The sequence below is a fragment of the Drosophila rhopaloa genome, unplaced genomic scaffold (genome assembly GCF_018152115.1).
Source record: "Drosophila rhopaloa isolate 14029-0021.01 unplaced genomic scaffold, ASM1815211v1 contig_163, whole genome shotgun sequence".
NCBI lineage: Eukaryota > Metazoa > Arthropoda > Insecta > Diptera > Drosophilidae > Drosophila > Drosophila rhopaloa.
This window is the reverse complement of record NW_025335043.1, coordinates 14,627,051-14,652,295: the sequence shown is the minus strand read 5'-3', so window position 1 is coordinate 14,652,295 and position 25,245 is coordinate 14,627,051. Positions and strand designations below refer to the sequence as shown.

The following is a 25,245-nucleotide window of genomic DNA, read 5'->3' as shown; positions in this document are numbered from 1 at the left end:
GCAGGCCATCTCCATCTCGCTCTTTTGGCCTGGAGCACAATTTGTCATCGGTTGTGACCATGAATCGGGTCAGGTGTCAATTCCAAAAAGGCTGCACAAAAATTCACAATCCACAGGAAAACTGGCTTTCCAGATACATTTGTATCTATGCATCTGCCAGCTACTTTAATGCACTTTCAGCGCTCAACGTCAATATGTCAAATTGATAAAGCAACGAGACGGGGCTGAAAAAAAAAGGAAAGAGGAAAAATCGAGAAAACATTATAGTTAAGTGTTTTGCATGGCAAGGATGCGGAGATTCGAGTGCCCTTTTCTTGGCCCGGAGTGTGCTGCCAAAGCAATTCTCTATTTTTTTCTGGTTTTTCCAACTTTTTAGCTGTCGTGTAGTGCCAAAACCCATGATAACTGCTAACGATTATCGAGTGCTGAGTTGGAAGAGAGAGAGGCAAAAGATTCAAACTGGAAAACTATGCAGTGTTTTCCCTCCACATCGATAAATAGAGGAGGAGGTAATTTTTCCTTATCAGTGTCTTAGCTCAGGTGTTGGATGATTGCCTTGTAATCTATACACGATGGCCGTGTTTGCTCCTTTTTCCGATGGCTGCATAGATATGGAAACACAACTGCCTGGCATTTGTTTGCCTGTTTGCTCAAGGTAGATTATCGGGAATAGTTTCTGCTGGATTGCAGAACATTTTGCTGGAAATTGGTTTCACATTTCCCTCTTATTTGCAAATAGGTTACAGGCAATTGCTTCTGATGCAAATCGATTCAAAGTTATTTTGCACATATTCTTGCAACATAGTTACTCAAGTTGATTTAAGCAGAGTTTCTTATTATTCAAATATTGAATGTTAAACATTAAATACCAAGCAATTATCTTATGCAAATGCTACTCCTTAAGAAAATATGTAGGTTATAAGATTGCATTTTAGACAGTTGGAGAAATCGGTATTTATAGTAGTAAGTTTTTTTTTTAAAACGAAACAAATGAACAAATTGCCAGTTTCCATTGATTTATGGAAAATCATATTATCAAATTTATTGCCTCAATTTAACACCTACCTAAAACTTCGGCAAAGTCAATGAATAGACATTTAAAACCAAGAATGTTCTGCAGGCTATTCAAATTCCTTTGGCTCCTATTTGGGTGCCTACATTTTTGCTTAGCTTATCGATTCCAAACACCTGTGACAGCAATTGCATTTCAATTGCAGATTAATTGAATTGCCCAAATCGAGGAGATGCCAGCCCAGTTGGGGCCAAAAAAAAAATATACAAAATTTAAGCAAACACCAGGAAAATAGAAATTCTGACTTTTGGTATCTCCAGACCCCATTTTCCCTCCGATTTTCCTCCGCTTTCACTCGACAACTACAATTGTGGAGCCAGCTCGTTGTATTTTCTGCTTTATGTTGGGCAAATATTGACATTCGTTTATTAAAATTCCTGCAGAGACCCGAAGATTCAGTCGGCATGGGGCGAAAACTCAAGAGAAGACGCTCAAAACCAGAGGAGATAGAAAAAGGGGCGTGGCAGCAGGGGGATAAAGAGGGGAAACATTTCATGTCGTGTTTGCATATGTAAATGTGTCGCTCTCCCTCTTTTTCTTGGCCGGGCAATATTTGCTTTTAATTTTTGCTTTGTTTAAAGTGCAGTTTAATTTTATTTTCCACAAATATGACCAAAAGAAATGCAAATTGCTTGAACAAAACGAGAGTGGTTGAGATGTTGAGATACGAAGATACATCTAGTAGATACTTTGTAGTCAATTGCCAACTGCTGTTGGACTTCAAATTTAATTGACACATTTCTTTGGCCATTTCCTACATTTTGTTTTGGTCTTGCGAAAATAGTTTTCCACATGAGCAACAATTTTCACATACTCGACTAGTGAAATAAATTTTCATTTAATGCCAAGGGGGCTGCAAAGACCGCAGCCAAGTCGAAAAAATAACAAATGACACTGCTGCAAATTCAACAAAAAATGCTGCAATAAAAATTGCCAGCAAAAATGCAGTAACAACACTAAACAATTCAAGTGACAATCACAAAATTGCAATAACAATGCAAATAAACTTTCAACTTTATGGTTTCTGCATTTGCATTCATTTTAATTAAATTCAAGTGCCAACGAAAAAGACTCCAAATGAAGTCGAAGCTGGAAAATACCTCTTACGTTATTAAAAATACTAAGAAACACAATAATTTAATTACAAATTATTACAAAATGCATTTAAAAAAAACGTTATGTCAGAAAAATATATAAAAATGTAGTTTTCTTAATTTATTGAACACCATCTTTATTTCTATCTATTTATGAACAAAAAGTTAATAATGAAAAAAAATTAAAAGAATGACAGTCATAACATAAAAACTGTTTTAACATTAAACAGTCATAAAAAAAATATTTATCATTAGTGTGTTTAACTAAGAGGTACCCAAAAACCCCCCAAAGCCATAACAATTTTATTAGCTACTTTTTTGCCTATTTTGCATACTTGATTCGTGTTATTTCTATTTGAGTTTGACTGCAGAACAAAACAGTTTTTGTGTGACATTCACATAAATACTTTAATGCTGGTCATTTTGCCATTTACATTTATTTATATTTATTTTTCCCTTGCCCTCAATTTTTCTTTATCATCGAAATAGACTATTTTGATTAACATTTTCCTCTCGTTTGTTTCTTTTCTCGTTGGCTGATTGATTTTTCTTTGTTGCCGCGTAAGTCAACACACAGGAAATGAGCTATAAACGCGCAAACTCTAATAAAGACTTAAAGAGGGGTGTGCGCTGGGTGAAAATGGAAAAAATCAGACCCTCTTGTATTAAATTGAATAAAAGTGCATGGAAAAGTACAAGTCATCGCTTGATTGGCAACTAAATCGGAACAGGAAATGCCATTAGCCAAATAGCATTCATTTAGCTTGCAGTTGGGGTATTATAATTTAGGAAAATATTTGTAAAACAATTAGGGACTAATTTAAGGCTTCAAAAAAGTAAATTGTCTCTGTCTACATTAAATAAATAAACTCGTTTAAATGATTGCCATAAAAATATGATAACATAGCTCAGGGTAACCCCCTAAACAATCCATAACAACACCTGGGATATTCCTAAACAAAATTTCCCTGCCATTCTGCCGAAATCTTCCATCATATTTCACTGTTCTCCTTGAATTTCAACCATATCATACAGCGTATTACCAAATAGAGGACGCTTATCAGTCCCAAAATTGCCTTCAACCGAATGTTTATGACATCTTCCCCCTTATCTGCATTCAGTTTGTTTTTGTTTTGTTTTCGGGGGAAAATTCTAGGGCAATTAGTGCTTCACTCAATTAGTTGTTCAATGTCGAATTGGGAAGACATTTCATTAATTCCGCCTTGCGCAGCGGAAGTTGCCAATTTCAATGAGTCACAGAAGTACGAATCGTACGAAATTGTGTCTATAAACATTGACCATTTACACAGGTTCTATTTGTAGACGTCGGATCGTAAGGCATTCGCGTTTAATTAGATTTACTTTTATGTCTGGCAGGGCTTAAGGGCTCCCTTGGGACGTGGAAAATGCAAAGAGATTGGAATACGACGACTTCGAGGGCCATAAATAACGATAATGCCTATAATTGCCAACAATTCATTATTATGGTAAGATAATTTGATATAAATGGGGTCTACGTGACCCCGACACAGCCTCGAAAGTCTCGTCTTCTCTAGTTTGGTTCGTAAAACCCCCCGTCTTAACCTCTTCGGAACCTGGGAATGCACAAGAAAAAGGTGTCTGAGACCCTGGCCCAAACACTTGGCCACTTTTTATGGCCACATTCGCCGCGGCGATGAACGAATCAATTATTCCTTCATCGTTTAACTGCACTTTTTGCAGAGAAATCTTGGGATGGGGTTCCAAAGAACCATTGGCCATTTTTAATGATTTTTCTGGGGTGAAGGGAATAGCTTTCTAAATTAATTACTTGGTCATTTAATATTTTATGTCTCTTTTGTATTTGTAAACATATTTCTGAGGGCTTAAAAATTTTCTAAGAATGTTTGGAAAGTCCATAGAATCTTTGTCTATTAAATCATACATTAAAATATATTTATCAAAATATTTAAGTGGTATATGTATATAAAACCACACTCTCTTTGTTGGGATTATAAAGTACACAATGTTGTCTTTAAATGTTTCCTGTATTATTTTTAGCTTTTACAACCTGCGGGCTAGAGATAAATCACCCAATTAGTGGAAAAGTCCCCATGCAAAAGACCCTCAATGGATTATATTACAATATTTTCCTTCTTCTTAAAAAGGAAGTCGTTAATATAAATATGAATTGGTTTTAAATATGTTTTAACGACTCCATTGATTGCATCTGCTGCGGACTAAAAATGAGTTCCATTCGTTTGAAAGGTGGAAATACAGACCCTCGATGATTTATGATCCCTCGTTAAAGTCAGTCAAAAACGGAAATAGAACTCGTTTAATAAAAAACACTTTGCATTTTGACAGACACTCGAGGGCAAACACAGAGGGCCAGACGAAAAAAAAAATTAAAATTAAAATTAAAACAAAAACCAAGCATTTAATTACGCGGAAACAAAGAAAAGAAACCGAAAAAAAATCAAAAGAAATTCCACATAAAATAGGGCTTAAAGAGGACAATAAAATAAACTAAGGAACAGGCAAATGTCGAATTAAAATTAATGTCGAGTTAATCGAGTTTTGTTGTTGCTGCTCAGTTTCTTTCTCTTTGTTTTCCTTTTTTTTTGTATTTTTTTGTTGTTCTTAATGCCAGCGAACAAAGAGCAAAAAAGAGAAGAGGAAAAGAATCTGATTCTCAATCTGAAAGCAGTTTGTCTTCTTCCCATTTTTTTAATGTGCACTCGCCCTCTCTTTCTGGAGCCTGTTTATGCTGTCGTCCCGTCTCGTTCTTAGACCATCTCCCCCTCTCTGTCGCACCAGTGCGACCTTATGACAGTGTTTACCTTGGCAGCGCGCAGTCGCAGCCGACGTCGCAGCCTCCGCATTCAGCAGGCATTGTACTATTTCAAGGATAACCACTAACCCGAGGTTCTCCTTTGTCCCATCCGAAACTGGCCTTCGAATCCGGAGAGTATTTTCCTATAAATCGCAATCGATTGATATAATTACGGGGGAACATAACCCCAAAGCTTAATCCACACGGGGAGAAAATATCAACATGTTTATGGGACATCGTAATAATGTTTAAATATTGTAAAAATTGTAAAGAATCAAATATATAATTTATTTTATTTAAAAAAACCCTCCGGGCTATGTTAACTTTTCAGCCAAATAAATGCCTATAAATGCATATAAATATAATACCATTTTCTAAGACATTATCCTGGTAATATAGACCCATTTTTTCTCTCTGCAGCAATTGCATTTAAGCATCCATATTTAATAAGCTTGTTTAATTGATTTCACTTGGCCAACAGACGACTTTTACTAATTAACACTTTTTTCGCTTTCCCTTGCAGGTAAGTTCTGGACATTTGCGCTGCGCTTAACCTAAATCGATGGTTGGTAAGGAGTGGGGATCGGAATTGGACGGGGATTCGGATTCGGAATCGGAATCGGGCTAACAAGACAAGTCACTTAATGTCTGTCGCCAATTTATTCGTATTTTTTGTGCCGCTCTTTGTTTTTGGGGCCAATTAGCGAAACGAGTTTCTGGTGTAAACGCCGAGGAAAGGAAAACATTTCCGCAAAATAAATAAAGTAAAGTGAAGTAAAGTAAAGTAAGGTAAAGAAAAGTGAGGTGAAGAAAGAGGGAAAAGGCCGAAAACCAGCTGGCCGAATCGGAGGTATGAGTGATTCATGCGAGTACGAGTATCTCTTAGTACGCTCCAACTCACATCGGGTTCCCCATTCCCCATTCCCCAATCCCCAATCCCCAGATCCACTTTACTCTCCAGTAACTCGACGAGATAATGAGCCGGGCCGTAAGGAAATTAAATACAGTGATTAAGTAACTTAATGACGTGGGGATAAGCCACGAAATGAGCGGGCTTAGGGGATGGCTAGAACCAGATTTCGAGTGTAATCCCAAAAAATAACAAGTTAAATCCAGGATTTCGGGGGGGGGCTCTTCATTTAGAACTCAAGTTGATCCGCCTCTTAACATCAAATTGAAGACTTCGTTTTGGAGAGCCCTAAAAACACTTGGGCAAAAGTTCACTTATTCGGCGGTCACTGACCCACCATCTTTATCCACTTCTCTTCCTCATTTGCATTTTTTTGTACCAGCAAAGAACCATTTTAATTGTTTTTAATTAGACTCTCAGCTAACCGAAATAATTATGCATAATTAAAAGCTATTTTGCATTTTTAAAGCGAATTTATGGCATTAGCCTTGGAAAATAAATTATGCTTGTCACGTGGCATTTAATATAGAATAATATCATCTAGATTTATTATATCTCGTTTGTCTCATAAAGCAAAATTTTAATTGAATCGAATTGAATTAAATCGAAAAGATGATATCACAGTAAATTCCCCTTTATTAGGTCATAAATTTAAATTATAAATTATTCATTAATATTTGGGAAAGTTTCTAATTTCGTGGCAGTTCAATGAACCAAAAGTAGGCAAAAGGTATATTTTAGAGAAGAATAATACAAATATATATATTTTACTTGAGCTAAAGAAACGAGCACGAGAAAATAATGCAAAACAATTTAGCTTTTTTTCCTTTTTTATAGAATAATTTGTTCAATGGTTTTGGGGTGTGGCAAGTGGATGGATATTATTGATTTTGCTGTCATTTGCATAGACTTGAAGTTAATGAAATTTTTCAAATATTCATTCAGTGGATTTGGATGTGGGTGGCAGTGTGATATGCATATTAAATAGTCTTGAGTGTCAGTATTATTATATCTATGTAAATACAATTGAAGTTGTGGAAAAAGATTTGGCTTAAGAGATATTAGATTGGGCTTTATTTTGGAGGGAGTAAACAAATTTGTACCCCTTTTTTTGAGCGTAAATATATTTATTTATACTTTAGGTTTTGTTATAACAGATAATCTATTTAAAAGTGGGAAATTATAAGAATGAACAAAATGTAAAGATTTATTTAAAATATTTTTTTTTAATTATATGTTGAACAGTTCTTATATTTGGAAGATCAAAGCTATAACTTTATAAAATAGTAGAGAATTTGTGACATATACAAGTAACTTCTTGAAGTATAATTATTTTTGGATTGCAACAAGGCTGACCAACTGCCCCATTAACCCTTTGTGTACCCCTTATTCATCGGCTTAACAGGCACATATCACTGCTCACATACTTGCGCATATCAGTTTGTATGTTAAACACTTTAAACGTGTTTTCATTTTGACTTGTTTGCTTTGCTCTTTACCTTCTTTTTTAAACTTCTTACTACACAAACTACACGGCAACTGCGACCCTTTTTTCATTTGACTTCGTTTTCGTAGTCGTTGTCGTTGGTGTTGTTGCTGTTGTTGCTGTACAAAATTATATTTATTTTTGCATTAAGCACGAGGTCAATTAACCTCATGCCGCGTCGCGAGTTCAATAAACGCAAAGCACACACAGCGCGCAAAATACAAGCAAAACTTTAAACTACACACTCGCACACTGAAAATTGAACATTCACATAAAAAAAGATTGCAAAAAACGGTGTTGTGACGTCGTTGTTGTCGTTGACATTTTGCACATTTTACAACAGCAACAACGAGAACAACAACGCAACGCAGATTTTTTTTACAACTTTTTTTTTGCAATTTTTTTTACAATTGTAAATTGAGTCATTTGGTTGTAGTTGCCAGATGTCGTTGTTTTTCACCCTTTTTTTTTGTTATTGTTATTTTTGTTATGCACTTGACAACGACAACATATGAACAACAGCAGCGGCAGCAACAACAACAGCAACAACTACAGCAGCAGCAGCAACAACATCAGCAATATCAACCAAAAACTCATTCATCAACACTTGCAACGCATATTTTTTTACCCTTTTAAGATGTTTTTTATTTTTTGTTATATTTTTGTATTTGGTTAGCCTAAGGCCACTGCTTTTTAAGAGGGGTTCGGGGGGTTTGAAAGCCCCCTTGCCATTGATACACCGACTCGCGTGCCGTTCTTTTCGTTTTTTTAGAGCTTGCTCCCCTTTTTTTATTATTTTTCATATTTATTTGCTCAGGTTTTTTTTTTGGTTCTGTCATTTTTTTTTACCCATACAAATTAATTGTAGTCTTTTTTTGACGTGCCCGGTTGCCAAGCAAAAAAAGCGAGGGAAAAAGTTTATTTTGATTTCGTTGTTTATTTTGTGCCCAGCTTGGTAACCGATGACGTTGCCAATCGAGGGCGGCACACAGGTGTGCAAAATGAATGTTGAGTGGGGTAAAAGCGAATGTAAATCAATAATCGAGTTGAGGGAAGTGCAAAAATGCTAAATAAATGAAGACAAATTGGGCGAAATTTGTTTGAACAGTTTATTACTGGCAAATTTGTTGGCAGAGTTATAAAAACGAATGAGGAAGTGCTGAGAAAGTATAAATAACACTTGATTAAGTCGTTAGAAACAGCCCAATTAATATTCAAGAAAAATGCCAAGTTAGGCGAGAAATATATGCGCCATAATATATTAAAAAATTCCATTGAAAAAGAAAAATCTAATTATTAAATGTTGGCGACATTAAAAATGAATAAAACTCACAGACAAATCAATGAACAAAAAATGTGCTAAAAAATTGAGAACAACTTTATTACTTGTAAGCAATTACTGAGCACAAATTACACATTGATTATGTTGTTGGCCAAGCAACTTTTATGCTGCAAACAAACCCACTTAATTGATTAAAATATGCAAATTGCTCGATTCATTAAGAAAACACTTAATTTGACTTCCAATTGATGTGCAAAACAATTAACTCATTAAATGACTAAACGCTCGCAGCTCATCAAAACATAAATGCCATTCGCCGAAGGCACTAAAAAGTAGATATAGGCAAAATATATATAAGCACATCAGATAAAAGTGATTCATGGTGTCAATTGCTCAGCAGTCGAGGTATAAAATAAACTTAAAGTTACCTATAAAAAAAGCGTTCACATAGAGCTGCCAGTTTGGCATTTCCGTTTGTAAAAAAAAAGTAACCCATGAGCTAAAAGCTTCCCCATTCATGACTCACAAATATATCTTTTTGTATTTATATTTTTTTGCCGGCAATTAGCCAAGTTGATCTAATAACACAAGTGGGAAATCTGCGGGGAAAACGATTGCAAATACTTACATTTCCACTTGGCCAAATCGCGGCCAGGCCACAAAACTAGTTTGCTAAAAAAAAATACAGAAAAACTAACACAAACTAGTATTATAATAATGACTTCAATTTTCAGGCCGGCCAGGCAAAGAGATTGTTGTAAAAAATAATAATAATAACGAAAGCAGAGTAGAGCAGCGTACAAAAAAAAATTGTATTTGGCAACTTTAGCAACGAGATTCTTTGACGTGAATTTATGGCAATTGAAGACAAGTTTTTAATTATGTTTTTGCCGTCGTCGTTGTTGTTGTTGTTGTTGTGTCTGTTATGGCCTGGCATAATAATAATTTAAATATGGCCAGGACAGCCTGAAATGAAGTGGCACAAGGCATTAAATCATCGCGTGCAGCTAAAAAGGATAAATAAACGAGGAGGAAACACACAACTGCTTCAATTTACTTTTTCCAATCACAGGAATTGAGCCAATTTTTGTTGGGTTACTTATCGCAGACAATACTCGATTAAAATGGTTTATCTGAAAACCAAAAAAAAAGAGCACATAAAGAAAAAAAGTTTTAAAAAATTGGATTTAAAATATTTAACAAATTTTAAAAGCTTTCCAATAATTAATTTTTCAAAAATCGTTTCAATAAATATAAATATATACTCATAAAATAATTAATATAAGACTCAAAAGTCTAAAATTTAAATTGCTTTAGAGTTAATAAAATATTTAAACTTTAGGAAGAGGAATTAAACTCAAAAGTCTACAATTTAAAATGCTTTAGAGTTTATAAAATATTTAACCTTAGGCAGAGGAATTGAACTGAACAAATCAATTTTGTTACTAAGCTATTATTATTATTTACTAACCATACAATAACCCGCCATTGTTTGCAATTGTATATTTATTTTAAGCATACACATTGGGAGCATAACGATGTTTTCTCAGTGGCCAATTAAATCCATAAAAATATGGTTTAAAAATACCAATATTAATGCAAATACAAAGTGCAACGGCAGACGGGAAATATTTTCGCTTTACATTGTGGCCTGCGAAAAATCTTCTCCTTCTGCTTGTAATTATGCGAGACTTGTTCTGCATTGTGGCTGCTGTTTTTGCTGTTTTTGTAGCTTTTGTTGCTGCTTCTTCGTCTACATTGCAATTTGTATGCAAATGCAATCGACAATACAGCAACACACCACACCACACACACACACACACTCTCCCAGCATAAACAACGTGATTAGCATAACAGTCGACGAGGCCGTAAATATTGCATTTTAGCATAATTGTTTATACTTCGCAGCAGCTGCCAAACGAAAGCAACGCCTCTTCGCAGTACGGCTACTTTGTATTTAGTAAGCCAAGTAATTAAGCCAACAGCATTTTGGCCAGCATTTCGGCATATAAATTGTAATATTCCACAATATTCCACTCGATTCGAGCACACTTAATGAGTTTTCTATTCAAACAAATGGCTTATGACAGACAATTCCAATTTGCCATTAAGACTTTGAGTAAAGGCAAAATTAGCATGAGTTTGACAGGCAGAATATTTTGGTAAATTGAACAGGGGACATGATTTCTAATATAAGTAAGTGGAATGTAATATAAATAAGGGAATAAGAACCTTTCCAAAATGTAAATTAGAAAAGCAATCCTATTTATTTTTTTTCTTCACGCTAATGTGCATGTTATAACAATTAAGTAAGTAAAAGCAATGTTTAAAGCAGTTTATGCTTAAATATTTTGATATGAAAAGTATCCATTCTTAGGATGATTTTAAGAAACAAAATATTAATAATTTCATGGTCATCTCTACTTTTAATATCATAGGCATACATTCACCCTTTCGCTTACATTTTAACTGCATTTCGGTCTGCATCATGACAAATTTCTCACACTAGTGTCAACTGCCGACATCTGCGATCGCTTTCGGCTTTCGACTGTCGGATGTACACAATCTTCCCTGCGAATCCAACAAGTAGAGTGGAGTCCCCGTTCCCATTCCCAAAACCCATTTTCCATTTTCCATTCCTGCCTCAAAGTCGAGTTTCAACGAGCTGTGCTAACTTTCTATTGTACAATGCGATCCAGTCACTTGTTTTTGGCCCCAAATGTGTGAGTGTGTGTGCGTGTGTGCCAATTGACGGCCATGTTTGTGTGTGTGTGAGTGCAGTGTATCCACAATGCCTAACTGCCTGTGACGTTGTTGGTGTTGGGTATTCTCTGGTCCAGCACTTAGAAAAAATTCTATTTTGTATTGACTTATACATATATCTACAAAGTTACATTTTACAAATGATTTTACTAGCAAATTCTTGAGATTTGTAAAAATAAATTATATTATATAACTAGCTTGTCAATCATTATGCAAAAAACAAAAAGCTTTCTATGTTTAAATGTTTATTATAATATGAAATTATTAAAAACTCATGTTATATATATATAATGCCTAACTGCCTGTGACGTTGTTGGTGTTGGGTATTCTCTGGTCTTGCACTTAGAAAAAATACTAAGTAATTGGTATTAACTTTTACTTATATCTACACATTTCTGGGAGAAAGATACATTTTACAAAAGATTTTACTCGCAAATTCTTGAGATTTGTAAAATAAATAAATTATATTATATAACTAGCTTGTCAATCATTATTCAAAGAAGAAAAAGCTTTTTATGTTTAAATCTATAAACCACATTTCGAAACTTATTATAATATTAAATTATTAAAAACTCATGTTATATATAGATTTTAAAATATTACTTTTAAAGGCATACATTTTATGATGATAAATTGATGTGACAATGTTTTTCCGTGCACCAATGGATAAGTATCGTCTGCAATGTGTTGCTGTTGCTGTTGCAGTTGCAATTTCTGTTACAGTGTTGCTGGTGCATGCTATCCCCGTTTTGGGGCTCCGCTTTGTTCGTGTTCATTTGGCAGTTTCCGCGCTGCAAACTTTGTAATTAACTTTTGTCACGACGATGCCAAAGTCTTTCGAGGACTCTCGACCGAATGTGAAATAAATACAAATAAAAGGAACTGCATTCTGCGAGGTGAACATGCATAAGTAATTATTTATTTGCGAGATGACAGCAAGTATTTCTAAAATATGCAACAATTAGAGACGCCAGCTTAAAACCTATTAAAACCGAAAACAGAAATTAAAGCTGAAAGGAGAACAATAGAAGTTCCATGGCGTGTCCAAAATTAAAGAAGTATAATAAAAGTAAAAGAAGCTAAAATAAAGAAAAAGAGAAAGAAAAAGAAAAAGAAAAAGAAAAGAGGGGAGAGCAAAAAAGAATTGCCAAGGAATTCGTTAACGACTCGACATGCCAAAATTAATGGCATGCCTGGCAATAATTAAAACAAAAACAAGGCAGCACGAAGCTGACGCTGCAAAAAAAGTCCAGAGCAGACAGAGATAGATGGAGGCAAAAAGAAAGAGACCGAGACTGAGCATCCAAACAAGTTTTTTACACAAAAAAAAAAAAAAAAAAACAAAAAGCGGGGGCGGTCCAAAGCGAAATGCATTATATAACAAGCATTTCCATCCATTTCCAAATGACTTTCCGGATTGTAAGGTCTGCTTACCTTTTTTAGGGATTTGCAAATATTTGCTCTATTGATTACCAGCCAGTAATGTTTTATCAACAGTGATGGAAAGTGCTTAGATCTGAGTACCTATATTTAGGCTTAGGTACATATTAATATTATAAATTTCACATACTTAAACTTTTTATAAAATATTATATTTAATATAAACAATAAAAATTTCTGCTTTGTTAAAAAGGGCCTGTTTAAATAGTTAAAGTGCAAAATAAATGCTTTTCACGATTTTTCGATCATAATAATCTGGATATTTTAAACAACATTTTTTGTAACCTTGTACCTTACATCATCGTCAATGAACAGTACCTTTCCTATCACTGATTATAAATTGGCCGCCCACTCAGACTCACAGTAAATGTGTATTTGCACCGCCCTTTTTCAATTTAATTTATCGCAAATATGCAATCAAAATGATGATGTGAGTGGAAGTGAGTGCAATCAATGATGGCTCGATGAAAGGCCCCCTCGATTCACTAAATGAAACTTTAATAATTCAGAAGGCGTAAATTGAATTAGTCAGGCATTTCTTGGGGGCAAATGTCATGTCGGTGGATTATTTCGATTTTAGTTAAGCTGCCGCAGAAGCGAGCTGTTTACGAATGCAACTGTCCGTGCGATGGACGAACAATTGCAGCCTAATTGAAAGCTAAATTGAATAAAACTCACACAAGCGCCGAGAACAAGCCCTCGGCACACAGACACATGCTAACAAGACAGCAGAAAAAAAAGGGAAAAAATAAAGTGTAGCCTGCTCAACGGCGCACACTCGACACGTACAATTACAGTACAGCACTCACACACACATAAGCAGTTGCAATTACTTATACGACAGTGTGTGTGTGTGTGTGTGTGAGAGGATATAGCCAGACAGTCAGCAAGAAACTGAAGAGCCTGAAACTGAGGAACACTGTCAGAAACGTCTCCTAAATGGGTTAAAAGTTTAAAATTTTTGTATAAAATAAATATTACTTTTCTCTTTTTTTGATTGGGCAAACAATATTTTTTTTTGACATTGCTTAGTAATATTTTTCAGCTTAAAAGTGCAACCATCAGAAAAATATTACTATCTTTTTTAGCACATGTAAATATTTATTTAAATGTATTTTATTTCGAAAACTATTAAAATAATAAATTCATAGAAATATTATTAGGTAACAAGGAACATTTATTTTTTGCTCTGTGTAGCAACATAGCCATTCCAAAATGCTGCAGGATAATGGAATGGAATAAAGCAGGACATGGATAAGAGAACGGGAGAAGAAACACATTCTGTGCACATAAAAGGGGGCCAAGGAGTAGGTGGAAGTGGGCGGGAAAATTGTGGAAAATGCAAAATTAGCATGAATGCGAAATACAAGTTAAATATTTGAGCAGCCCAAAGGTGTTTCAAGCGAAAGAGAGAGGAAACGAGCATAAGAATGGAGCATTTTAAGCGGGAAAACACCGAAAAAGCAGAGCCAGGAAAAAGGGAAAATGCAGGCGAGTACGAGATGTCTGTGATGCAATCATAGAAATTGCATTTGCCGGTAGAGCAAATGGTGCTTTCGAGTCCAAAATGAAGTATTCTGCCGCATAAGCAGAATGTGCCCGATAAAGATTTGCTTTAATTGCTTGCCATTATGCCAAAATGGGATATGTGCATCCTGGGGTCCTGAACTCCGAATTGTAAATATTTAAACAGTTTAGTCAGCCACTAGATCGTAATCGAAAATTACAAGAAAATTCTTTACTCTTCCTGCAAACCATTTTCTCCATTCACATTTATTTTCCTGCAGCTAAAGAATCTGTCCTTTATCTCTTCCAATTTTCAACATTTGATAGTGAGAACAAATAAAAAGAAAATCCTTCAAATTCCCATCATACCATCTTCTAAGTTCTTATTAATTTGTCATGGAGCTGAAGAACTTTTCCCTTACCTGTTTTTCCATTTTCCAATATAAGGTTGACATGACACAAGATAAATGGACTGCTGATAACATTTAAAATAAATAAGAACACACACCAACGTTGGCGATAACTAATATTTGATTTATTTACAATTTACCCGCTGCATTTTTTTTATTTTTTCGCTGTCTTTCACCTTGTTTTCTTTTCTTTGGCTGTTGATTTGTTTTTTATTCCTCTCTCTCTCACTCCATGCGCCTTATCAGCAGACTTTGACTTTGGGGACATGTAAATAATTTATATTGTATACTCTGTTATGTGTGTAATTTATGACGGCCGTGCAGGCACACTATAAAAAACAAAGAGCGAACGAGGTGTTATATAGCTCTTATCAGCGTGAAAGTGGGACGGGTGTTCGGGGAGCTAGTAAAATAGTTAGTGCCTGGCAACAATATCAGGCTGGGTTTATGGCGGAATTAGCATATATATATGGAGGAGTATAAATGTGTTTCTGAATATCAAGTAATCTTGGTAATTAAAAATACGGAAATTAATAAAAACACTGGAGAAAAAAGGATTTTGAGACTTAAAATTACAACAAAATGTGGCTATGATTAGCATACAAATTTAATTAACGATTAGATAGAAACAATAATTTAGATAAGTCATCAAAACTTTAAAATGCAATATTATTTTTCTGAATATCAAGTAATCTGGGTAATTAAAAATACGGAAATTAATAAAAACACTGAAGAAAAAGGGATTTTGAGATTTAAAATGACAACAAAATGTGATGATATGCAATACAATTTTTTTAATTATTTAAATAGTTCATTTAAACTTTAAATTGCCTTATTAAATGTTATATTTCATTTCACAATAGGAATTAAAAATCATTGTAATGATTTAATCGAGACTACTTCGATATAGTACAGATAAAAAATGTATATATATATATTTATATATATAATTTTTCGACTTACATAGATTTTGAGATTCCGAATTTAAGAATAATATATTTTGTGAGTGTCTTACCAAGGTTTTTACCTTTACTTAACCTTATTCGGCTGTGTTTCGTTTGCTGCTTATCAAGGCGATGTAACGCACACAAGCGTAAAGAACACACACATTAAGAAAACACACACACGCACAGGGAGATAAACTCACACAGAGACACAACTAATTGCTGTTTACTCAGCCCGCAATTTTCTTTTCAACACTCAGAGAAAAATATGTGAAAAAGCGCTGTAAGCTGAGGGCCATTGCCCGGTGTTCTCGTTCTTCTTTTTTGTCGCTGTGTCAACTGCAACTCACTAATCTCTCACTATCTCACACACACACAGATACTCACTAGCACACATGCACTTTATATATCTCCGGCGGTGCCATCTTTCTTTAACGTTTTATTTATTTTACCAAGAAACAAATAGTTGCCGCGATGCAAACGCGCGATCATAAAAATTTAATTAACTTTTATGAGCTGGGTAAATAGTGGGGAAAATGCATTAAACACAGCGCAGAAAAACTAGAAAAACATTTACTCAAGACCCCGGGTCTGAAAATACATTTTTATTTACTTTCCTTACGATTTTTCATTTGCGTCGTGTTTGTTTATTTGTTTGCCGATGTCTAAGCAAATGTTTTCGCCGGTGTTTGCAAAAGTTTAATTAATACTTCAATGCTAATATTTATGAGGGTTATACAGCAGAGGTTAACAAAATAGTAGTGAACTTAGGATGCAAATAAAATTGGCAACACCTCAACTTTGTAATATTTTTATTGATCTGCAAAATTTTGGTAGACGAAAAAAAGTCTTCAAAATGTTCTTTTAATATTTAAATTTTATTTAGTGTTTTAATCTATTAAAACTATTTTGAAAAAGATGGCAGTACAAATTTATACATTTTTGGAAATTTCAAACATTTTTGGAAATTTCAAACATTTTGATTAAATTAAAAATATATTTTCCAAATGCCCTATTGCTGTGCACTCGTCTGTAGGACTATTTATTTTGGGATTGTTTGCTCTTAAAATACAAAAAAAAGGAAATGTAAGCAAAAATAATTGGCAATTTTCAATTGGAAATTGCGTGCAAATTTATTTTAATTTTGCACCTGCGTTTGCCATCCCCATCGATGTTTGCAATGCAAATATTTTTAGAAAGCCAAAAGAGGGAAAAACCAGCATCGCCCCCTCACCTTTTTTCTGGCCAGTGTTTGTTCAAGTTATTTGGCTGCTTGGTTGCCACCTGGGAACCCAGAGATAAGGAGAGGAATTCGAATTTACCAGCTCGGATTGTTGGATTTATTTGCATAGCATTATGCGACACATACTATACATACAGTTTAAATAAATATATAGAGAGAGAGATGGCCTGCCAAGGTGGCAAATATTATTTCACACATGTGTAAAATATAAATCACTTTATTGCAGCCAATTTGCACAAACGATTTGCTTTGACTGCCATTTTGCGGGCCATGTATGCAAATTGTGTTTATTGTGTGTGTCTGCACAAAACTCCCTGCCACATAAGCCACATTAATTGGATGCAGCCTTTTTGGGCCATTTTTGATTTGTGCCTTTCGCAATTAGCAGAAATATTTCGAGATATATATTTGTTTGCCCTGAACCCAAGGAGTTTTGTTGATTTATTGCAAGAAATTTACGACAGACACAATGCTTATTTATACGGCTTCCTCTCCCTTGGATTTATTCCTCTTTTCAACAGATTGCTGGAAAGGAACAATAAAAGTTTTGTCTGCTTGTGTAAATCCCTATTTGCACAGCCAGCATTTTAAATGTTTTAAGAGCAACGCTTCATTAATTGGGTGAACAAGGTTTTTGAAAGGATAAATTTACATTTTATTTTATTTTTATTCGCTTTTACACTGCCTAAAAACTACCCCTTAATTAATTGCGCAACCAAGATTTATACAATCTTTGCAATTCTACCAGAAACTAATTCAAATTAAAAAGGTTTTCTTGTTTTCACAAACTTTGTGAGGCTTCCACGATGCAAAAATAGTGTGAGGCTTGCCCACAAAAGAAAACTCTCGAGCATTATGCAAAAATATCTGACCATTATCGATTGACCTGCCAAGAGCAGCGTAAAACCATTTTTGCTTTTCCATTAGACTATATGCATCCCTTCGCCAAGCCAAAAAAAAAAAAAAAAAAATAAAACTAATAAACGACGAGAAGAAACGACAGCGACTCTTTTATGAACATAAATTTTGAAAGCCTTTAATGGCGAGCAGCCACAACGACAACAACAAATGGCAACCGCAGCTGTTGCTACGAATTTTTGCAACATTTTTCCTCTGTTTTCGGATTTGGCTGCTCAAATAAATTGCGCATAAATCGTGGGCAACATAAATTTTACATGTTGCCCGGCGTTTGCAGTCTGAAAACAAGTTGAAATTATGTGAGCGAAGCGGGCATAATTTATGCGATCGGATGGGGAGGCAATTAAAATATTTGTGCCAACTAACAAATTTCCTTAATTAAAAAATGTTTTAAACTATGCAATTACGAGTTGAATAAGTGAGATCAACAAAATATAAGTTTTTAATAAGCGGGAAAAAAGAGTGGGTCATATGTATCGGAATTTGGTGTATTTCTACAGCAAGCAAAAAAATAAACAATAATAAATTAATTATACAGCTTTAAAATAATAGCTTTTGCAAATATTTAGTTTATATAGTAAGGTTGAATAGAAACGAGCAAACAAGAAAAGATTATGGGTATTTAGAGCTGTCTTAACTAGCTATTAATTACGCTAAGCTACCTTATCACAAGTTTACACATAGTTTTGTCAATAACCCCTTACTAACTGGAGATCCTTTTATCTTTTCCTTACTTTTCAGCAGTCACGCGCCCGCAAAAACTCCACCAAAGCAAACAAACTGAATGCAGCCGCTGCATCAGCAACATCGCCTCGTCTAAGTCCAGTGCCGGCAGCAACACTGTTGCCGCAGCAATCGCCAAATACCACATCAGCAACAGGCAATCTGCAGCAGCAGCAACAGCAACAGCAGCAGCAGTACCAGCAGCATCAGCAACTTTTGTCGCAGCAGCAACTCCTGTCGCAGCAGCAGCAACAGCAATATCAGCAGCCGCAGCAGCAACAGCAGCACTTCCAGCAGCAACAGCACTTGCAGCAGCAGCAGCACGCACAGCAGCAACATTTGCCACAGCAGCAACATCAGATAACCGCACAAATCCAAACCATGAAGGATCAACCGCAGCAACCCATGGTGAGTCGTCAATCGGTTTCGATTTTTCCCCTTAAATGCCATTGACCTTCTCAGTTGTTCCCCCATCACCCCCTCACTAGTCAATCGGTTTTGATTTTCATTTCGTTTTCCGTTTCAAGGCAGCCAAATGAAAAATACAAAACACAGCAAGCCCATAAATCCGTTTGGCCATATTGCGTATACGTCACGTGGCCCCGGGGCCAATCAATTGCAGCTGTGCATACACTCAACAGCCAGACATATATATATTGTGTATATAGTCTCCCATTCATTCATAAAGATTTGGTCGATTTTTATCAATGATTGCTAAATGCTTTTGAAAACAAAACCACACACCACGCACACACGTGAGCCAGGTGCAGATAAATTCCAGATACAGGAAGCCAGCTGCCTGGCAATTCCACTCCTACACTTACAGAAATTTTACTAAGCAAGTATAGCCATAAAATTGATTTTTTAGAATTTTATTGACTTTTCTTAAAAACATTAAGAAATGCTTTTGGTTTATGTAACTGAATTGAAAACAAGGATAGGAAATATTAAAAGAAGAATAATAATATCTCTCAAAGTAAAATGTATATTTCTGTATTCATCGTTTTGTTTTGAGCTTGATCTCTTTGCAATTCAGTTTTATTTTAATTGAATTTCAACAATTTCTTTTGTGTGTGCAATGCAAATTGTTTGCGTTTTAATTTTTACATTTTATTTGGATTTTATTGCTCGCCCCCATCCCATTACTCCTCACTTTCACTTTCATAACTTTTTCAGCGCGCTCGTAAAAATGCAAATGAAAACGGGTTGAGTTTTGGGTCTGGCCGGCAGTCTGGCTTTGTTTTTCTGCCTTGTTTCTCGTTTTATTTCTTTTCATGGGGTTTTCCTGTTTATTCAGGGAACAAAAAATGTAGCATAATTTGAGGCGCGTTAATTAACAGTGGTGTTTTGTGTACACGCCGCGGAAGTTGTAACTCAGGGCAAAAAGGAAATTTCTGTTTTTGGGGTCTGCAGTTCGCCACCAATTAGACTGAGCCTAATTAGGGCACACAAAATATGATTTATGACTGGCCAATTCAGACCAGCTTTGGGTACATAATTCATGTCAGTTTTTGAACTGTTTTTATGACCAAAATGTTTATTTATGAATGGTCCTGTAAGCCAGTGGAGTAATGGTATTGTGTTTGGGTTAAGTCTAGACCTGAAATTAATGGTAGGATATGGTCATAATAAGGTGGTTAGAAAGCAGCAGTTGAAATTGGTTAATAAATGGTCAAAAAAAATACCTGGGTAATAAATAACAATTTAACATAAATGCGATTTGGTTTTGGGACATTAGAGGACTTTGGGTAACTAATGTTTTCCTAGGGGCTTACTGATTTAAAAAAAGCATTTTGAAATTGCTTTCTAGGAAATAATGAATACATAAAATAATACTTTAACCTTAAAATTATTTTATTATTATTATTAAAAAGAAATTACCAGCAATTACAAAGTTTGAAAGTGGTATACAGTATATTAATTAAGACTTATCCCCTAAAAATTTTAAACTAAATGGCTAAAAATTAAACACCTATACTTACGACCAATACCGCTTTTCCAGTACTAATCGATCCTGGTATTTCCCTTTCTTTTAGGCACCCATGGCCTTCTACCCCACATGGCAGGCGGATCCGTCGCAGGGCTGGCAGAACCAGTTCATACAGCAGATACCACAGAACACACCGGCCATAACGTCCCTGAACTCGCTGGACTTCCAGACGCAGTCGTATGCGTATCCCTCGAACGGCTACGTCCAGTCGGGACTGGGATTCGATCCCAACTACGGAAGGTCGCCATATGCGGCGCCAGTGCAGCGCTACGACTTCCAGAGTCAGCAGTTGTCCACGGCTCCGTCGGCGATCAATCAGGTTGGTCTGCAGAGTGTGGCTGGCTTCGCGCCCAGTTACGCAGGACAGGTGTCCGCCGCTCCAGTGCCGCCGTCGCAGCAACAACAGCAGCAGCAGCAGCAGCAACAACAGCAGCAACATCTGGGAGCGGACCTGAACAAGACGATGTCGGGAAACGACACGCCTGGATATCCGCGGGTGAGCAGCGTGCCGCCGCGCTCACTCAACTGTAACGGGTATTCAGGCGACTACAGCGGTTCCCCAACCACCAACAGCAACAACAGCAACAACAACACTAGTAACACCAGCAACAACAACAGCAATCCCCCGACAGTGGTCAGTGGTGGCACAACCACCCCAGCCCCACCGCCCACTGTAGTGGCGCAGCCCGCCTCCTCGCCCATGCAACCACCCAACCAGGCGGTGCCCCAGTCGCCCACGCGCAGCAACATGTTGCAGCAACAGCAGCAGCAGCAACATCAGTCGCCCACGGGCAACGGGCTGCAGCCCTATGTTTCACCTCAGCAGCAGCAACAACAGCAGCAGCAACAGCAACAGCAGCAACACCTCTCCTCGCCCCCCATGCAGGATTGGAATTGGCAGCAGCAACAACAACAGCAGCAGCAGCAATCCTTGGGCGCCGAGGGATATCCGCAGGGGGAGAGACTCCACCTGAACACCCGCATCAAGTCCATGATCATGCGCAAGAGCGATCCCAAGGATCCGCCGCCCGATTTGCAGCAACAGCAGCAACAACAACCGCAGCAACAGCAACAACAGACCGGTCATTTTTTATCGTATAGCCACCATCTCCGGCCCGAAGCGGCGCTGAGCGCCAACGGACCGAGCAGTGCCACGCCCACCCACCCACTGCCGCCCAACCTGCAGCAAAAACAGCAGCAAGAAATGCCGCCAGCACAGTCGCAGCATATGACTGGTGAGTAGTATTCACAATGTTTCATTTGTTTATTATTATTAATTTATTAATTACTGACAATTATTGTCTAAACTAGAATAAGTTCAAACATCATCTCATCTATTAAAACTAAACATAAAACTTGAATCAAAAGTTAGTTCATTTATCAATTAATACCTTATGGACCTACAATACCTATTTGCCATTTCATCTAGACATTCCTCTGTATTACTCTTCCAGGAATGAATCACCAGCAAGTGCAGCAGGTGCAACAGCAGGCCGTGAATAGTGGGTCAGTGCCTGCCGAGCCGATCGGAGGTGGTGGCGATCACATCTGGAAGCCGCACCACGCCAACTCGTTCAAGAAACCGAGCGTGGTTAGTGGCTATCCAGCAGGAGTAGGACAGGATGCCCAGTTGCAGCTGCAGTTGCAGCAACACCAGCCAGGACAACACACGACCATCAGTCATTCGGTGGAGCCGCCGGTTCCAGTGGCTCCCGTCCCCGTTCCCGTCGCAGCCCAGCCCAAAAAGTCCAGGAGTCGCAGTAAAGCCAGTCGAGCAGCGGCGGCGGCAGCGGCAGCGGCAGAGGCAGCGGCGGAAATTGACCGGGATCGCAATTCCACGGATCCCGGAGGCGGTGGTGGGCTGAAGCCACTCGGTGCCGCCCACTACCCGCCGCATCCGCATGCCGCCGGAGGACCTGGTCCACCGGGTCAGGACTACCACTCGCAGTACATCAAGACCGAACCGGGTCTCCTTGGTCCTCCGCAGCCGAATAAAATGGAGGGCTACGAGCGGAACTACCAGAACTTTATACAATACGCGGACTTCTGCCAAAACGATGGTCAGGGTCAGCCGGTGCAACAGCACCATGGACATGGACATGGACAGCAGGATTACGCCAGCTATCATCACAATTCGGCGTACTATGGCGCCGGAGCTAGTAGTTTTCAGCAGAACTTCCAGCAGAACTTTGTGCCGGGCTATCAGCACTCCACTTACGGAGGCAGAGGGAAGCCTCCGGGGGCCAATCAACCCCATCAGATCCACGGACATGGTCAGAGCTTGATGGAACTCGACCGGAAACCGGACACCAATAGCATCATACCACTGCCCACGAACTACGAGAAGGACATACCCGCCTATCCCATTCCGCCACATCGCTATGCATTGGGCCATGGAGCTCCGCCGCACTTGAGTCACCACGGGATGCTGGAGCCCAAGATCGAGGACATGGGCATGCTGGGACATGGCGGGGGCTATGCCTATCTGGGAAGTGAGGGGAAGGCGCTGAACAATGGGTTCTCCTGCTGCCGACAGGGAGGCACGCGGCCACCCACCGCGGAGCACTTGAAGGACGGCACCTGCCTGGGATTGGGCATCCAGCCCAAGGAGGAGCTCATCGACGAGGATGAGCTCATCGACACGCATGGCAATGGCTTGAAACCCATCGTGGGAGTGGGCAAGGCCAAGGGAAAGCAGAAGCCCGACGAGATCCCCGAGATCGTGGTGAAGCACGAGAAGATCAATCCCATGTTCGACACCACGGATCGACTGGAGAAGGGCAACAAAACGGAGATTCCCGAGTGCGAGTGCTTCCAGTCCGACAAGAATCCCCCGGAGCCGGGTACTTACTACACGCATCTGGGTGAGTAGTCCTACAAATCTGTTCGGAATCAGAAATCTATTTTAAAATCAATTTAGAGAAGAGCAGTGAAATAATAATTAAAAGTGAGATTTTTACTGACCAAAGTAGTTTTCATTTAGAAAAACGATAGAAATATGTATCATCATATATTTAGAATATTATGTACGAGTATGACATATAACATGAAATTGTTTTCCTGTAGCTTAATTTCATACTTAAACTTACAGTGTAAAAATAAACAAATAAATAAATTTCAAGGATTAAATCAGGCTGTTGAATCAAGTAAAATAATTATCTTATTTAAATGTATTATTTTACCAGGCACTGCATCTTCCCTAATGGACTTACGAAGAGAATTCGAGGAGCGTTGCAACCTCACGGGTCGCCAGTTGAGGATCGAAAAGATCGTCTACACTGGAAAGGAGGGTAAGACTTCACAAGGATGTCCTGTGGCCAAGTGGGTCATCCGAAGAGCTGATCTCGAAGAGAAGATTCTGGTGGTGGTCAAGAAACGACCGGGTCACAGGTGGGTTTTCTCTATTATTATCTATTTTACAATGGTTCTCAAACTGTAATATTTGTATTTTCCAGATGCATAGCTGCCTATATTGTAGTGTGCATGGTGGCTTGGGATGGAATGCCTCGTTTGGAGGCGGATAATGCCTATAAGAATCTGATCCCGAAGCTCAACAAATACGGCCTGCCCACCACGCGAAGATGTGCCACCAATGAGAATCGCACCTGTGCCTGTCAAGGTATGTAGTAAACCTATATTATTAGAAATACCCTTTTTTAAAAATTAACCAATTTTTTAATTTTTAAAAATAATAATCACAGTATTTTAAAACAAAAGTCTTTAAATCTCTTTCTAAAGTCCTGCTTTTAAGTAACTTTCGAACTCAAAATTGAGAACGTAGGAATTCCTTAAGCGAAAGCCATTTAAATATGTCTTTTCTGGAATATCAAAAAATATATATTGAATTTTTAACAAACAAGTGTTAAGCCCAGATATATTTTTCTTTTAAATTAAATTACTTTCCAAGATTAAATTTGTAATATTGCAGATATAGTATTAGGAATTTTTAAGAATACAGTATACGACCACTAACCAAACAATATGGTTAGTGATACGACTTAGCGATTTTCCACATGTCCATTTTGGTCTCCATTACATACTTCATGTTTAATACTAACTTTAACCAATTTGCAGGACTGGATCCGGAATCGTCGGGCGCCTCGTACTCCTTTGGTTGCTCCTGGTCGATGTACTACAATGGTTGCAAGTACGCCCGCTCCAAGACGGTGAGGAAGTTCCGGCTGTCGGTGAAGAGCGAGGAGGCGGCCATCGAGGATCACATGAACCTGATTGCCACCCTTTTGGCGCCGGTGTTCAAGCAGGTGTGTCCGCGGTCCTACGACAATCAGACGAAGTACGAGCACGAGGCCAGCGATTGCCGGCTGGGCCTGGAGCCCGGAAAACCCTTCTCGGGGGTCACCGCCTGCCTGGACTTCTGCGCCCACTCCCACAGGGATCTGCACAACATGCAGGATGGCTGCACGGTGCATGTGGCGCTGCTGAAGCCCGGCAATCGGGACACCCGCCTCCCAGACGACGAGCAGTTCCACGTCCTGCCGCTCTACACGATGGACGGCACGGACGAGTTCGAGAGTGTCGAGGGTCAGCGGGACAAGCACCGCACCGGGGCGGTGCAAATGCTGGACAAGTGAGTGTACCGTTGAGTTTTGAGCAGCAGCTCCCAGGCACTCCGAAAAGAAATCGATCGA

The 25,245-nt window shown here is 37.9% G+C and overlaps 1 protein-coding gene across 1 annotated transcript in view; it reads left to right on the top strand.

Moving 5' to 3' along the window:
* Nucleotides 1–25,245, top strand: part of LOC108041758 (DNA N6-methyl adenine demethylase) — a 97,038-nt gene that overhangs the window by 68,573 nt on the left and 3,220 nt on the right. The window contains 6 exon segments of the mRNA XM_044458307.1: nt 18,625–19,014; nt 20,643–21,831; nt 22,051–23,460; nt 23,782–23,986; nt 24,052–24,215; nt 24,671–25,184. Coding sequence (XP_044314242.1) covers nt 18,625–19,014; nt 20,643–21,831; nt 22,051–23,460; nt 23,782–23,986; nt 24,052–24,215; nt 24,671–25,184 — 3,872 coding nt within the window.